The 16,955-nt window shown below is 40.4% G+C and overlaps 1 protein-coding gene across 3 annotated transcripts in view; it reads left to right on the top strand.

Moving 5' to 3' along the window:
• Window positions 1-16,955, top strand: part of EXOC4 (exocyst complex component 4) — an 830,068-nt gene that overhangs the window by 749,797 nt on the left and 63,316 nt on the right. For 2 of the 3 annotated variants that reach the window (XM_049894654.1, XM_049894656.1), the window contains exons 15-16: window positions 4,372-4,513; window positions 13,607-13,785. In XM_049894654.1, coding sequence (XP_049750611.1) covers window positions 4,372-4,513; window positions 13,607-13,785 — 321 coding nt within the window. The remainder of the gene's footprint in view (window positions 1-4,371; window positions 4,514-13,606; window positions 13,786-16,955) is intronic. The other variant, XM_049894657.1, reaches the window with a different exon arrangement.

The following is a 16,955-nucleotide window of genomic DNA, read 5'->3' as shown; positions in this document are numbered from 1 at the left end:
TTAATAAAATGTTATGGTTTTGCTATAGATTACAGTCAAATGACATGTATGGTGTGCTCCTATTCTAAGCTACTTTTACTTTGCAAATTTTAAGTCGGCGGCTAATCTTGCTTTTAACTTACTCGTATTTTTTCTTTTAATTTGTAATTTGGCAATGGTCAGTTGCTGCAACCATGAAACAGGGAAGGCATACAGAAGGGTTCAGAGCCTAAAACCTGAAGACATCCCTGTCTAGGGATTCTGATTCATGGGAATTTTGTTAAAGGGAAAAAGTCAATTTCATTTCATTTCAAAGCAGAGGCAGGCATAGACTTCCCAAGCACTGGATGAAGGTTGAAAGACAGAAGCAATGAACTTCTCTAGTAGAGGTCAGTTTATTTCGAAATTGACCAGAGTTATGGCAACAATTCCATTTCTGTTGTAGAGAGTTTAGGAAGTTAGAATTAAACATAGAAGGCTCTTCTGACATTTTCGAGACTCCTTTTTTTTTGTTTGTTTAATTTAGATGAAGGTTTATAGAACAAACTAGCTTCGCGTTAAACAATTAGTAAACATTGTTTTCTGACGTTGGTTACCAACCCTGTGACATGTCAACACTCTCCCCTTCTCAACCTTGGGTTCCCTATTATCAGCTTTCCTGTCCCTCCCGCCTTCTAGTCTTGCCCCTTGGCTGGTGTGCCCCTTTAGTCTTATTTTTGTTTTATGCGCCTGTCTAACCTTTGGCTGAAGGTTAAACCCCAGGAGTGACTTCAGTACTAAGCTAAAAGGGTGTCCAGGGGCCATACTCTTGGGGTTTCTCCAGTCTCTGTCAGGCCAGTAAGTCTGGTTTTTTTTTGTGTGTGAGTTTAAATTTTGTTCTACATTTTTCTCCACTTCTGTCCAGGACCCTCTACTGTGATCCCTGTAAGAGCAGTCAGTGGTGGTAACCAAGCACCATCTAGTTGTGCTGGACTCAGTCTGGTGGAGGCTGTGGTAGTTGTGGTCCGTTATTCCTTTGGACTAATCTTTCCCTTGTGTCTTTGGTTTTCTTCATTCTCCCTTGCTCCAGACCGGGTGAGAACAGTGGAATATCTTAGATGGCCGCTTACAAGCTTTTAAGACCCCAGTCGCTTCTCACCAAAGTGAAATGTAGAACATTTTCTTTATAAGCTATGTTATGCCAGTTGAGCTAGATGTTCCCTGAGACTATGGTCCCCACAGCTCTCAGCCCAGTAATTCAGTCCCTCATGGAGTTTGGATATGTGTATGGAGCTTCCATGACCTTGCCTTGGACAGCTCCCCAGTATTGTGTACTACCTTACCCTTCATCAAATTACCACTTATCTATTGTCTATTTAGTGTTTTCCCCTCTCCTCCTCTACCCTCCCTCATAACTATCAAAGATTGTTTCTTTTTGTGTGTAAACCTTTTCATGAGTTTTTATAGTAGTGGTCGCATACAATACTTGTCCTTTCGTGATTGACTTAGTTCACTCAATATGTTGCCCTCCAGATTCATCCATGTTGTGAGATGCTTGCAGATTCATCATTGTTCTTTACCTTTGCATAGTACTCCATTGTATGTATGTACCATAGTTTCTTTATCTGTTCATCTGTTGATGGGCATCTAGGTTGTTTCCATCTTTTTGCTATTGTGAACAATGCTGCAGTGAACATGGGTGTGCTATGTTATTCATGTGACAGCTTTTATTTCTCTAGGATATATTCATAGGAGAGGGATTGCTGTATCATATGGTATTTCTATTTCTAGCTTTCTAAGGAAGTGCCATATCATCTTCCAAAATGGTTGTATCATTCTGCTAACATTTTCAAGATTCTTATTACTCAAACTTTGTTAACAAGGAAAGACTTTTCAACTGTGTGGATCATAACAAATTATGGGTAACATGGGGAACAATGTGAATTTCAGAACACTTAAGTGTGCTCATGCAAAACCTATACATAAATCAAGAGGCAGTCATTTGAACAGAACAAGGGCATACTGTGTGATTTGAAGTCAGGAAAGGTGTGTGTCAGGGTTGTATCCTTTCACCATTCTTATTCATCCTGTATGCTCAGCAAATAATCAAAGAAGCCAGACTAAATAAAGAAGAACGTGGCATCAGGATTGGAGGATGACACGACCTAGCTTTCTGAAAGCAAAGAGGACTTAAAGAACTTACTGGTGAAGACCAGAGACTACAGCCTTCAGTATGGATTACACCTTAACCTAAAGAAAGCAAAAATCCTCACAACTGGGCGAGTAAGCAACATGATAAATGGAGAAAAGACTGAAGTTGCTAAGGATTTCATTTTACTTGAATCCACGGTCAACGCCCATGGAAGCAGCAGTCAAGGTAATCAAACGATGTATTACATTGGGCAAATCTGTTGCAAAAAACCTCTCTAAAGTGTTAAAAAAAAAAAAAAAGGAAACAAAATGTCACTTTGAGGACTACGATATGCCAGACCTAAGGCACGAGATTTTCAGTAGCCTCATATGCATGCAAAAGCTGGACAATGAATAAGGAAGACTGAAGAAGAGTTTGATGCCTTTGAATCATGGTGTTGGAAAAGAATATTGAATATACCACGGACCGCCAGAAGAACAAGAAGATTTGTCTTGGAAGAAATGCAGCCAGAATGCTCCTTGGAAGTGAGGATGGCGAGACTTCGTCTCACGTACGTTGGACATGTTATCAGGAGGGACCAGTCCCTGGAGAAGGACATCATGCTTGGTAAAGTACAGGGTTTTGAAAAAGAGGAAGACCCTTAATGAGATGGATAGACACAGTGGCTGCAATAGTGGACTCAAAGATAGCAATGATTGTGAGGATGGCGCAGGACCAGGCAGTGTTTCATTCTGTTGTACATAGGGTCACTGTGAGTCAGAACCGACTCAACAGCACTTAACAATATTAAATTATAAGAGATAAAACTTAAGATTTCATCAGACTATGGTAGTACAGTCTAAGAGGGTTTACTGCTTTCTAAGAATAGACCTGGGCAGCAATATTACCATTCTTTTACAGATATGACCCCCTGATGTGGGATAAAGTATGACTTAAAGATAAACAATGCGGATATACAGAAATCTAAAGTTATATAGCAGATAAACTAAACTTTTCAATATAAGAACTAAACTCTTCACACTAAAGATAGCTCACCTCTGCATTCCTCTAAACAGCATATTCTGTAAGAAATTTATATTATGACAAGATTTTTATGAAACTTTTTGTGTCTATATTTTGTAAAATAGGAATATTTATAGCTCATACTTGTCACTTATTAAGTAAAGGGCCAATGTAAGTGCCATGTAACAGACATGGGGGAGGGCAGGAGGCATTGGTAACATGTACATGAGAGATAAAATCCTACCACAACGTTTAGTTCTCCTACAGAAAATAAAGCGCAGGATCGCCTCTCCCTGGCGCTGGGAATAACAGAAAATCTGCTTGGGTAATACTGCCTCTCCCACTCCCGCGCCTCCATTACCTATTCCATGTCTACAGAACCAATGGGTCTAGTGATAGGGGAAAGATAATTCAAGGGGAAAGTCATATCTGAGATGGGTCTTGAGAGTAGAATGCAACGCACGGCCACTTCCACCCCATAGAAGATGCTAGGCTTCAGTGCAAGCAGTACACGTCTGGAACAGGAAGGTGATGACCCTCCCCACACAGGTAGACCACTCTGTTGTGTTTAGGATATCTGGTCCTGACTCCCACATTCCAGGAAAGATACAGGAATACTGGAATGTTTTTGTCAGTAAGTTATAAGAATCGTGAAATGATTCAGTCAAGTCACTTGAAGAATGGTCGAAGAATTAGGGGTATTTAGCCTGGAGAAGGGAAGGCTTCCAGGAAGCCAGAATAGACATCTTCAATACTTGAAGTGCTAACACATACACCAGTGATTAACTTTACTTTGTAGGAGAGTTAGGGAGAATCAGGGTCACTGATTAGGAGTTATTGAAAGACAGATACTGGCTTGATGTAAGATAGTCAAACCTTTCAGAGATGAAACAAGCTGCCTCAAAAGATACTCAGTTTTCTTTCACAAACATTTGCATATACATGCCACCAGAAATGGACAACCACCTAAATGTGTACACAAGCATGGTGAAGTGGCTGGCCCAGATGGCTGTCAAGGTCCCTTCCAACCCTAAGGTTCTGTTTCTGTTGTTCTGTGAATTGCTTTAAGACAATCAGCTGGGCTTCTATGTTTAATCAGGCATAGAAATAGTTTGTCATGTATTGGGCTTCGAATGCTGCCAACACTAGCATTAGCCAAATTGATAAAAACAACAGGATATGCAACAAAATAATATGTCACTTTAAAAGTCTGTAGGCAGCTAATGAGATGACTGGTCTTGTCCTCTCCCCTCTCTCAGTGCTGTCTCCTGGTCGAGAGAGCCACGTGAACATGGATCTCCCGCCTGTGTCGGAGCAGATCATGCAGACACTGAGCGAGCTGGCCAAGTCTTTCCAGGACATGGCCGACCGCTGCCTGCTGGTCTTACATCTGGAAGTCAGGTATGACACAGCCAAGCCCTGGGCTTGGCGATTCAGAGGCACTGTCATTCATACATCATTTTCTTGTTTGCTGAGGAATATCACCATAGTTGGGGGTTGTTACTATTGCCACAGTCTGTTTTTACACTAGAAGTTATTTTTAGCAGTCTTCGGTCATTCTTAAGGTTTTTGAGCACATGCTATATTGGGAGCTTGGTGATTAAGAGTTTACGTGAAATCAGAAAGACCTGGATTCGAATGGCTGTACCAGCTGGCTCTGTGATCTTAAGTCAGTTAATTTGCTTTACTAGCCCTCAGTTTCTTCATCTTAAAAATGGAAACAATAATTCCTAACTCAGATTTTATAAAGGAAATAGTATGGCATTAGCACAATGCCTGCTGTATGGTAAGTGCTTTGGGATTAGGGCTACTTTATTGTCGTTGGTATTTTTATTACGGTCCTCTGCTAATCAAGAAGTGGGTATGCAGATGCAAGAACCATGGTTTCTTCCTTCAAAGAACTTAAAATCCAAGAGAAGACATTACATTAAATAATTCAAGAAAATGGGTTCAAAGTTGCCACTATTCTTGAACTCTTGTTCCTTCCCCTGCCTGCAGTATAGAATATTCTGCTTAGCTTTGGTAGCATGTTATTATACATACAAAAATGGTGGCAAGGAAGGACTAGCAAGTCTTCAACCATTCATTCATTTGTTCCTTCATTCATATCATTCACTCGTTCAGCAGATATTTATTGAGTGCGTCGTATGTGCCAGGCAGTGTTGTCAGGCTAAGCCAAATTGATAAAAAACAGCAGTGAGCAAAACATTCAAAGCCCCTGCTGTCATGGAACTTACATTCTAAGGGGGGAAGACAGCCTATGAGTAAACAAAAAAGGTAATTTCAGATAAGTACAGCTGAAATAGTAACACGATGGGATTGAGCAGTGCCATCCAATAGAAATATAATGTGAGCTACAAATGGGAACCCCATTATGTGATTTTAAATTACAGAAAGTATAGAAGGTAGCCATGTTAAGAAAAAAAAAAGAAGGAAACAGGCAAAATGAATTATTGTAATATATTTTATCTCACCCATTATATCTAAAATGTTGTTGTTTCAGCATGTAATTATCATAAAAATGATGAATCAGGTATTTTGTGTGACTTTTTTTTTTCATACTAAGTCTTTGGAATCCACCGTGCATTTTACGCTTACACAGCACATCTCAATTTGGACTAGTCACATTTCAGCAGTCCATAGTCACTGTGGCGCATAGCTCCTGTACTGGCAGCGCAGGGATGGAGCGTACAGCCAGGATGTGATAAGGATTAGGAAGAGGAAATTTTTTTTTTTTTTTAATAGAATATTCAGAAGAAATACTGCAAGGTGACGAGAAGAAACCTCCTTTACAAAACCCTAGCAGGGAGAGTTTCAAACAGAGGAACGACACTCATGAAGGTACTGAGTGAGCTTGGCTGTTCCAAGGACCAGAAAGAAGCTCAATGCGATTGTAGCCAGGTGAACAAAGTGGGTGGGAGAAGAAAGGATAGGAGACGAGAGGCAGGCTGGAGCCTGATCATGTCGGCCACGTAGCCTCCACACAGTATAGTCGTCACCCACGTGAATAGTCAGACTGTATTGTAAGTGTATTTAGAAGCCATAGAGGAGTTTTAAGAAGGCGAGAGATATAAATTACATTTTTAAGAGATCACTTTGGGTATTTAAATATATACATATACGATAGATATATAGAGGGATATACAATAGATACATATGTATATCTGTGAAATAGCCAGTGTGATCTTTTAACATATATGTGTTTATATATATCACTCTGGAAAGTGGATAGCTGGCAAAAATATGTATGGAACCAGGACAACCAGTTGAGACCAGTTCTGAGCACCAGATGACAGAGGTGGGAGTGTGAGAAGCGTTGGATTGGGGCCATCTTGTGAACATGGAGCTGATAAATTGTTGATAGGTTGTATTGAACAACAACTGATGTGATGAGAGAAAGGAAGGATTCAAGGAAAAGCACCAGGTCTGGGGCCAGAGCAACTGTGGGATGCTAGGACCATTAACTCAGGGTCACAGAAAGGAGAAAGGCTGGGGGAGGGATGGGAATTAAGAATTCCATTTTAAAGACGTTAAGTTTGAGATGCACGTTAACTGTCCAGGTTGCATGTCACATCGACAGCTGGATATGTACTTGTGAAACTTCAGGGTCAGAAACCTCAGGATCAGAAGGTGTATAGTAACACATTTTCTGGTCATTATTAAAGTTGATCAAATATTTTTGTTTAAAGTCTTTACTAGATGTAGATTTTTAAAATGTAAAAAAAAAACCAGTGGGACTCTAGTTCATCAGTAAGCCTTTGGAATATGTTTGGATCCCAGGTAGAACTTGGGTGTCCTTCAGGTGTGCCCAGGCAAAGCCTGAGAACAATGCATTGTCAGTGCCTCTTCCTTTCGTTCTTCATTATTTTGCCCGTGAGTTACTTCTTTATTGCTTGGGAGCACGTGTGAGTGGAGCAAGAGACAGAGTACTGCAGATTTGGAATCTCTTTTCCTCAGCACTGTTTCCGTTCTCGTTTCTTACATTAAGCTGTCCAAAAATAAAGGCTCTTTCAATACGTTCTTCTGATCTGCTTTACGATAATTTTTAGATTTGTTTTCTATTAACAAACTGAATGAAATCAGGTGTTTTCTACCAATAGGTAAATGGAATACACTGAAGGAAAAAAAAACACCCAGTAACATTCTGATGCTGCTCTTACCTGGACTGCACAGAAAAACAAAGAGAACACCAAATTAATTCCTGCCACAACTGCCGGAATTGACGCTATTCATCTTTTGGGGTACAATACATCCTACATTCATAATTGCCTGCTTGCAACGCAGTTAATTCCAAGTGGGATATTTTCAACATGTTTAAGCAGGATCTTTTAAATCCTTAACCTTGGATCTTCCCTTTTAATTTTGGTACACCCTGGCAATATTACTCTTGATAATGCTGAACATGTTTTAGTCTTCGTTCATTAACTTTACAAGGAACCGTACAGTGCTGAAGCACCCGTTGCTCTATCTCCTCCAACATTAGTTTGGAAGGATGAAGTGGCGTTTAGAAACAGAAGAAGGTAATTTCAGGAATGAATAACAAAAAAGACTGGATTTTACAGTGCTGGGATGCAGCATTGTCTTTCCTTGACTTTACTGAGAACGCAGAAATGTATTTATTCTTTCTAGATTAAATTTCCTTGCCTCCTCATATAGCATGGTTTCAACATTCTGGTTGCTTTCTTATGAATATACTCCATTTTGTCCTTGTTCCTTTTAAAGCCTGCTACAATTAACAAGCTTTTTGTTTTTGTTGTTCATCTGGTTGATGATAGAAAATCAATAAGACAAATATCACACAAATCATTACAATGTGGCATAACAATGCTGTAATAGAGGAGACTGCTGTGTGCTCAGGGCACCCAAAGGGGGCTGATGATGGAAGACATTATTAGCTCCTGGAAGACAGGGAACAAGATACCTTGTTCATTGTCATGGCTTCAGAGCCTGGATCAGCCCTCCTTCATTTTAGGTGCTCAGTGAAAACCTGATTGGCTCTTGAGAGTTAGCTGGTTTGAACCCAGATCAAGTAAATGCTATTTTGTCCACTTACAAAATAGACACACATGTAGGAGTTACAGAGAGTGTGGGCCAGCATTACCCTTATCATCACAATCAGCTCTTTGTTTGCTTCCCATCCTCCTTTAAAAAGAGAGAAGTAGTTTGGTGGTGCCTCAAAAAATTAAACATCAAATTAACATATGACCTAGCAATTCTGCTCCTAGGTATATACCCAAAAGAATGGAAAACAAGTATTCAAACAAATACTTGTATACTTGAATGTTCCTAGCAACACTATTTACAGTAGCCAAAAGGTGGAAAGAACCCAAATATCTATGCATGGATAAATGGATAAAAATGTGAAAAAAGAAAAAAAAAAAATATATATATATATATATAAACGCCAAAACCAAAACAAACCCACCTGTATCGAGTCGATTCTGACTCATAGCAGCCCTAAAGGACAGAGTAGAACTGCCCCATGGTGTTTCCACGGCTGTGATTTTTATGGAAGCAGACAGGCACATCTTTCTCCTGTGAAGCAGCAGGTGGGCTCGAACTGCAAGCCTTTGACTTAGCACCTGAACACTTAGCCACTGTGCCACCAGGGCTCATATACATATTCACCAGAAAATATTATTCAACTACAAAAAGGAATGAAGTATTGATACATGCAACAATGTGGAATGAATGAACCTCAAAAACATCACGTTGAGTGAAAGAATCCAGACACAAAAGGCAAAAGATCACAGATTGTATGATTCCATTTATATGAAATATCCAGAAAAAATCCATAGAGGCAGAAAGTTGCCAAAGGCTGCGGGAAGGAGGAGAAGAGGGAGTAACACTTCATGGGCCTGGGCTTTCCTTTTGTGTGATGAACATGTTTGGGAGCAAGACAGAGGTGGTAGTTGTACAACATCGTAAATGGACTAAATGCCACTGAATTGTTCACTTTCAAATGGTTAGTTTTATGTTATCTGAGTTTTGCCTCAATGAAAAACAGAGAGAGTTAGAACCTAGGCCTCCAGGGCTGGTATGATGAAGTGGCTGGTCAGCCACTGTCTCTGGAACTCTTAGTCAGAAAGTCACAAGAGAACAAGTTGCCTTAAAAGAACACAGAACAGCAAAAAATAAATGAGAAATACTAGCCAAATGCAAAAAAAGTATCTCATTCCCCGAAATATTTTTATGTCCATAGCCCATATTTTTCTTCAACACTGTTAAAGTTCAAACCAAAAAGTGTTCTCAGATCTAGCAGGTTCTGTGTTGAAGGGCCCATCCAGAGAGCCTTTGACATTTCACCTGTGTCACATTAATCACCAAGCAGCCCTGTCCACAGTGAAAGACTTGGTGACAGCATTAAAACGTGTTGAGATTTTTTTTATTTGAATTTTAGAAGAAGAAAATTAAGTTGCCATTTGAGTCCACAATGCCAAGAATGTCACCTTTATCAGCTGATTTTGCTCATCATCAGGAGGGCTCAAAGTGGGTTCAACAGCAACTGCCCATCACCTTTGGGATCCTAACTGTGCACTTTCTGAAAATCAACCATCCCGCTGTGTAATCAGCAGTGTTTGCAGAAACCCTTAATGCCAAAGTCATGTTAAGGTCAGCAAGAACATGCCAGAGTCCAAAAGAAAAAAAAAATTTATTTGAATTTGACATCCTCCGGTGACTATTTTAATTTCTTTTTCATCTGTAATCATTTGGGAAGAAGATAGCACCCTAAAACAGTGTTTATATCTCTGACCTCCTTCTGGATCTCATAAGCTCTCACTTCCAATTCATAATAATTTCCTAACTAGTCTCTCTGCTTCCACTTGCTCCCGTTCTCTACCATCAGTGCATCCTTTATGCTGTACCAGAGTGATCTTGCCAAAGCCAGATCTGGTTACATCATTTTTCCCCTTAAAATCCTCCTAAAGCTTCCTATGGCTACTAAAATAAAGTCCAGATTCCTTAGATGGCCTCCAAAGCCTATGATGATGTGGCTCTGACCGTCTTCCTAGCCTAACCCATGCCTTTGTTATGGAATCTGTGTGCAGTGAAAAGGAACCATTTGTAATTCCTCAGATCCCACCATTTAGATCTTCACGCATTTATACATGGTCTTCCCATTGTCTGGGGATATTTCTACAATCTAATTTAAAGACACCTTTAAAGACACCTTAGCATAGATGGTTTGACTTTAGAGATGGTGCTACGTAGTTTAAATTTCAACCACAGGTCTCAGAGAAGAAACTAGTCCACAGGGCTAATGGCCTACATGAGCCATGGCCTCATCTATCCTGAGACCAGAAGAACTAGATGGTGCCCAGTTACCACTACTAACCATTCTGATCGGGGCCACAATAGATGGACCCTAATAGAAGAGAAGAAAAATGCAGAGCAGAACTCATATTCTTGAAAAGTCCAGACTTTCTGAATCAATTGAGACTAGAGGACTCCCTGAGATACTCTTTAAACCTTGAACCAAAACTGTCCCGTGAGGTCACCTTTTAGTGAAATAGCACATTGACACACAAAGTAAAGGATATTGCCCGTGAGTATGGTGCTCCATTAAAAAACCACCTGTATGGGACCAGAAGGTCGGCCAGCAATCACTCTGCAGCAAAGATGAGAAGATAAGGGAGCAGGGAAACCAGAGCACTGAAAATGGAACCACCAGAATACAGTTAAAGAGACTGTTGACACGTTGTGAGAAATGTGACTAATGTCACTGAACAATTTGTATAGAAATTTTCAAATGGGAACCAATTTGCTATATGAACTTTTGCAGAAAACATAATAAAATATAATTTAAAAAAATGTTTTTTAACCACAGTAGTAATTATTTGCTGTAGTCATGAATCCCGCTACAGAGCTGGTCAACTTTCATCATATCAGAAAATCACATTTCAGATGGGGCTGAGACCAGTACTTCTATTACTGGTATTCTGATCAAAACTGTATACTTTACCAGTTTGCAGATGAATGTCAGAATGTGTTTTTATTGGTGAAATTAGCTGTTAGTTAGTTAGCAACTGTTAGGACGAGTACCCATCAGTGAGAATGAATGCTACTCAAGATATTTGGCTCCCCTTCCATCAACAAGGTATAAGAATATAGGTATCATATACAGACCATAGGTCAAAATGGGTCCTAGACCTAAATGTAAAACCTAAAAAGTAAAAAACTTCTAGAGGAAAAATTTCACTACCTTATTTAGGAACTGATTTATTAAATAGAACACCAAAAGTACCATTCATAAAAAAATAAATAAATCAGACCTCATCAAAGACATTGTTAAGAAGATGGAAAGGCAAGCTAAAGATTGAAAGGCAATATTTGCAAGACACGTATCTGATAAAGGACTTGTATCCAGACTATATTAAAAGAAAAAAAAAAAACCTGTCAAAACTCAATAATAAGAAAAAGAAACAACACAATTTAGAAAAGTTATAAAAGATATAGATACCTCGGCAAACATATGAGGATAGAAAATATGTATGTAAAAAAAAAATCAACATTGTTAGTCATTATCCCATTGCCATTGAGCCGATTCCAACTCGTAGCGACCCTATAGGACAGGGTAGAGCTGCCCCATAGAGTTTCCAGGGAAAGGCTGGGGGGTTCGAACTGCCAGCCTTTTGGTTAGCAGCCGTGGCTCTTAACCACTACACCACCAGGGTTTCTATTAGTCATTAGGAAAATTAAAATTAAAACCACAATGAGATGCCACTATGTATCTATTAGAATAGCTAAAACTTAATAAAAAATTTTCTTTTAAACCTGACAATATTAAGTGCTGGTAAGGATGCAGAGCAGCTGGACCTCTCATACAGTGCTGGTGAGAAAGCAAAATGGTACATTCCTTTCGAACGGTTTGGTAGTTTCTTAACAGATTACCCATACGCTTCCTTTGTGTCCTACCAATCTCACTTCTAGGTACACACCCAAGAGAAATGAAAATTTATATTTACAAAAAAACCTATACATGAATGTTTATAGCAGCTTTACTAATAATCGCCCCAAACTGGAAATACCCAAAGGTTACCCGATGTCAACTATGAGGGTAACAGAGAGTCCTCCTTCTAGAATGTTGTCATGTCTACCTCCAGTGAACCTTCCATGAAGGATCAGAGCACCCAGAAGGGTAGAGCATTAGGACTTCACCTACCTTACAGAACCGGCTGGACTGTACCTGCCACTGGATGGTGTTTGGTTTGGTTTTACATATATGTATGTGTGTATGGTCGAATTTGGACTGAAACTTGCTTCCATTACAACATAATAATGAGGTTATGGAGGAGTAGCCAGCCCTCACCCCCCTCAGACTTCTTTGCCTGGTCAAGCTGACTTGGGCCACTCCTTCCTCAGGCTCACTCAGTGCATCTTATGAGACTCAAGTCAAGTATCACCTCCTGTCATGACCCTTCCTGGAACCCCGCAGCAGACACTGATGGCCACTGGTACATGTGCTTCTGAACAAGGCATTTCTTTGGGTTGTTTTTTTCTTGGCCTACGCCATAGACAGTGAAGTCTGTCAAGGCACAAATATGTCTTATATTCCCAGGGCCTAGCACAATTTTTAACATTCATAGATGTTCAATAAAGTAATAATGTTTTAAGTAGTAAATTAATAATATTAAATGCAGTTACAGTGATGACAGTGATAATAGCCAACACTGTGCACTTCCTCTGTCCTGGGCATTGTGCTAACCATTACACGTAGTGGCTCCTCATAGCACCCTATGAGGTAGGTATTGCCATCCCCATTTCACAGATAAGAGAACAGGCCTAGAAAGAGAAAGGAACTTACCTAACATCACACGGCTAGTAAATGTTGGACCTGGAGTCAAAGCCAAGTAGTCTTATTCCAAAGCCTACACTTTTAAGTTCTGTGAAGTCCACCTCTTATTTTCCCTGCAGTGATATCTGTTGAAATGTCTGATGCTTTTTCCACTGTACATTCAATCCTAGCATTGAAAGGAACTTCAGAGCTCCTCTGTTCCTCACCCCAATCATACAGACTGAACAAGCGAGGACCACAGAAGCCAACTTATTCAGCTTCTCTCAGTTGTCTCACAGAATAACTAAGATAGCTTTTGAGGGGAAAGGGAAAGAGTACTTAAAAGCTTACAAGGCCACTGGCTCTAGAGGAAGGCTCCCCGTCGGCTCTGGGGGAAGATCTTTGTCTCAGCTTCTGTTCTTCCGTTCCTTGGCCATTTCCACATGGCATTCATCTTCCCCTCTTGTGCTTCCTTGCTTCTTTCTATGTCTAATCTGCTCTTTTTATATCTCAAAAGTCATACCCTACAGTGATATGGCCTCATTAACATAGCAAATAAAACCTGTTCCTAAATGAGATTACATCCACAGGTATAGACGTTAGGATTCTAACACTTATTTTGGGGCTCATACAATTCAGTACATAACAGTACTGTATTATAAGATCATTATTTTCAACAGAAAGATTTATTAACTGCCCTCCCATCTCTCTCTTTTCAGAGTTCACTGTTTCCACTACCTCATCCCTCTCGCAAAGGAGGGCAACTACGCCATTGTGGCTAACGTGGAAAGTATGGACTATGACCCTCTGGTGGTCAAGCTCAACAAAGACATCAGTGCCATTGAAGAGGCCATGAGCGCCAGCCTTCAGCAGCACAAGTTTCAATACATCTTTGAAGGTCAGTCCCGCCATCTGTCTCTGGGAGCTTGGGAAGAAGAAGACTGGGGATTTTCCTGATCTTTTACATTACTGAAGTTCAAAACTTTTAGAAAAAAAATTTTTTTCTTTCTTTTTTGATTAAAGCTGTAGCACCTAGCCCCTCCGTGTATGACTAGGTAGACAACAATATGGCTCCCATCTGCTCCTGGTTGATAAGGAGATTTAATCCAAGATAAGGCAGATGGCGGCCCAGCTGCCTCCCTGACATGCCACTTATGAGATTTGGGTGACTGCGGAGGGGGCCATGAATTAACTCACAGGGAGCTTATAAAGGGGAAAAAAGTCTATGAGGAAAGAAGCCTGAAAGATCCCTCACTGGCTAAAATTATCTCCGTAAGAGGATGTTTTCCCTCACAGAATGCGTTCTCTGAAAAAGAACGGAAGCCTCCGGTTAACGGCAGTTTTGGGAAGACTCCCTCCACAAGTTCCTTCAGGGGCCTGGCAGGCAAGAAGGGTGTGAGAGACTGTGCCATCTAAAGGCATCACATTTGAGATTTTGAAGAATGTGGTGCCAGCTAACTAATTTTTCATGCTGAATTCTGCCCACAGAGCCCCTGTTAGGACTTCAAATTATGGTTCCTTTTTTCTTGTTCGGTGTTGTTTATATGTAGGCCTGGAGGCCAGAAGTACTTGTGTTCTCTCACAGAATTAAACCAGTGGTATTTAAATCAATAAAAACATAAATAAACTGAAAAAGCAATTTAAAAAGGCCTATCACTAGAAAAAAGACGTCGTATTTAACATATTTAATAAAGTAGAAGGCCAACAAAAACGAGGGAAACCCTCAATGAGATTGAATTAACACAATAGCTGCAACGATGGACTCAAACATAGCAACAGCCATGAGGACGGCTCAGGACAGGGCAATGTTTTGTTCTGTTATACGTAAGGTCACCTGGAGTCTGAGCTAACCCAACAGCAACTAACAGCAACAGGTACACAATTAGGAAAGTACCTTGTCCAAGGATTGTAGCAACCTGAGGGTGGGAAATCAAATACCATCGTGTGGCCGTTGCTTGCTTTATGACACAGTTATGTTACAGCAAAATAGGACTGAAAAAAAGGAACCTGTTTACTGTTAAATTGCCATTAAGATGGAGATGCGTCCCCGAGGAGAATATCCCTAAAAGACTTTAGGTGACAATTCCAAGTGATTAAAGGGTTTGCTATTAGCCAGCCCTTTGGCACATTAGAACTGTGGGAATGTCCGGGATCCCCCAGAATTTCGCTTTCCCCTTCCTGCACAGGATGTCCCTTTTATGGCTCTTCTACGCCTTGTTTACCAACATTCAGAGTTCCCAGAGTTTTCTTCTCATTTTCCCCACAGCTTTCTGTAGGTCTGATCTTCTGAGTGGCAACACCTTGTTGAAATACACGTGTAAGTCCTATGACCTGGAATGGATTCTAACTAAAAAATTGGAACTTAGAGACTTCCTGTTTGAAAAGCTAAATATTTCTCTGTCTCTTAGCTGAATTCCGAGAGGGAGAAGTCACAGTCTTCCCCAGTGGCAGGGAGGAGTATTTCATCACTGATAAATTGTTTAGAATTGCTGGTGCATGGTAATAACAAAGACGTAGACAGGCTTCTGATTGGCTTTATTATTGTTTTTAATTCTCTACAAACAATGCCCTGTACCAGGGAAGACTGCTCCCACCCTATCCCCGTGGTGCACCAGGGCTTCTTGGAAGAAGAGATACATGTGCGTGAATATTTTTACATGCTAATCTATAGGAGTCCCACCTTTCTTGTGTTACTTATAGTAAATTTTATTATTTAAATTTTCATTCAGTTATAATCTATTCATTACATTCTTTTATTTGTCCTCATTGCTCAGAAAACTGCCAGACTCTATTTGTTCCGTGCTTGTATGTGACAACATGATTTCACGATCGGTTTTGAATTTGATGATCTCATTAGACAAAAACAAAAGCGGAACCACATTTTACCTGAAGTTATGAGTTTAGGTAAATTGTGCCAAAACTTGACTTAAAGAGATTTGCCATATAGATAAATTAGCTAGCTTTAAGTGCAGAATCCATGTATATTTTTCTTTTTCTTCGAGTAGACACTTTTTCCTCACTTTCACGTATTTGCGCATACAGGTGAGTTTGGGTGAGTGTAACTGCAGCAAGAGACGACCACCCTCCCCTCCCTTTCCTACCTTCATCCTCATCAAAGGAAAAGTCATTCTGAAAGCAGAGGGAGCCAGTGAACTTGAAGATGTGCCCTGGGACATGTGCCCATGGAGAGATCTGCCTTTAGAAGAACCGCTGACCTTTTGGTTAGCAGCTGAGTACTTTAACCACTGTGCCACCAGGGCTCAGACTGCTATGACTAGTCAGGCTAGCTTTAGATTTCTGAGGAAAATGTCCTGCTAGAGTCTAACTTTGCAAGAATAAGGGTAAAAGGAGGAGGAGATGTTATCTTAATTCTAAGTGTTTAGAATGAAAATCTAACTTTTAGAAATGGTCCACCACCCTCCACCATGGGCCCCTCACTGTCCTGAACTAACATTCCTCACCTGAACCAAACAGCACATCCTGAATGGGACCTGATAGTTTGTTGATGTACTGAGTGCCCTTTGCTGACCTTCATAGGCCATAAGACAGTCTAAGAACAAACCACTCTGAGACCTCAGAAATGTCCATCGATGTCTCATGGGAACTCAACAGCCAATGCACCATCTGTCTTTCTTTCACCCTTTGTTTCTGAGTGCATTCCGTCCAATTACTACTTCACAGATACACCCCATTGCTAATGTTGAGGTGTGTTAGCATTGTGCCGATGGCCCAATTTTAGATTGGTTTGTCTTTACTTACTTAGGTTCCCAATCAAGTTTACAGTCAAAAATGCTCCCCCATCTGTTTTGTGGGAGGAAGATGAGGACCAAACAGATCATGTGTGTTTACAGGTGTTCTTCTCAGCTCCCCAAACGTCTGTGCAGAGAAGCAAGAATTCCTATGCACTTCGTAGTTTATGACAACTTGTCATGTTCTGTAGGGCCTTGTTGTGATGGCCTGATGTGTGTATGGCAGTGCTGGAGCTGCGGACATACCAGGCTTTGTTGCCAGCATGAAGCCTCCCATTTGTAACTTCTGGCAGTGTAGAAATACTCTGGAATTATTGCA

The sequence above is a fragment of the Elephas maximus genome, chromosome 8, assembly GCF_024166365.1.
Source record: "Elephas maximus indicus isolate mEleMax1 chromosome 8, mEleMax1 primary haplotype, whole genome shotgun sequence".
NCBI lineage: Eukaryota > Metazoa > Chordata > Mammalia > Proboscidea > Elephantidae > Elephas > Elephas maximus.
The sequence above is the reverse complement of the archived record's forward strand: the minus strand, read 5'-3'. Positions and strand labels throughout refer to the sequence as shown.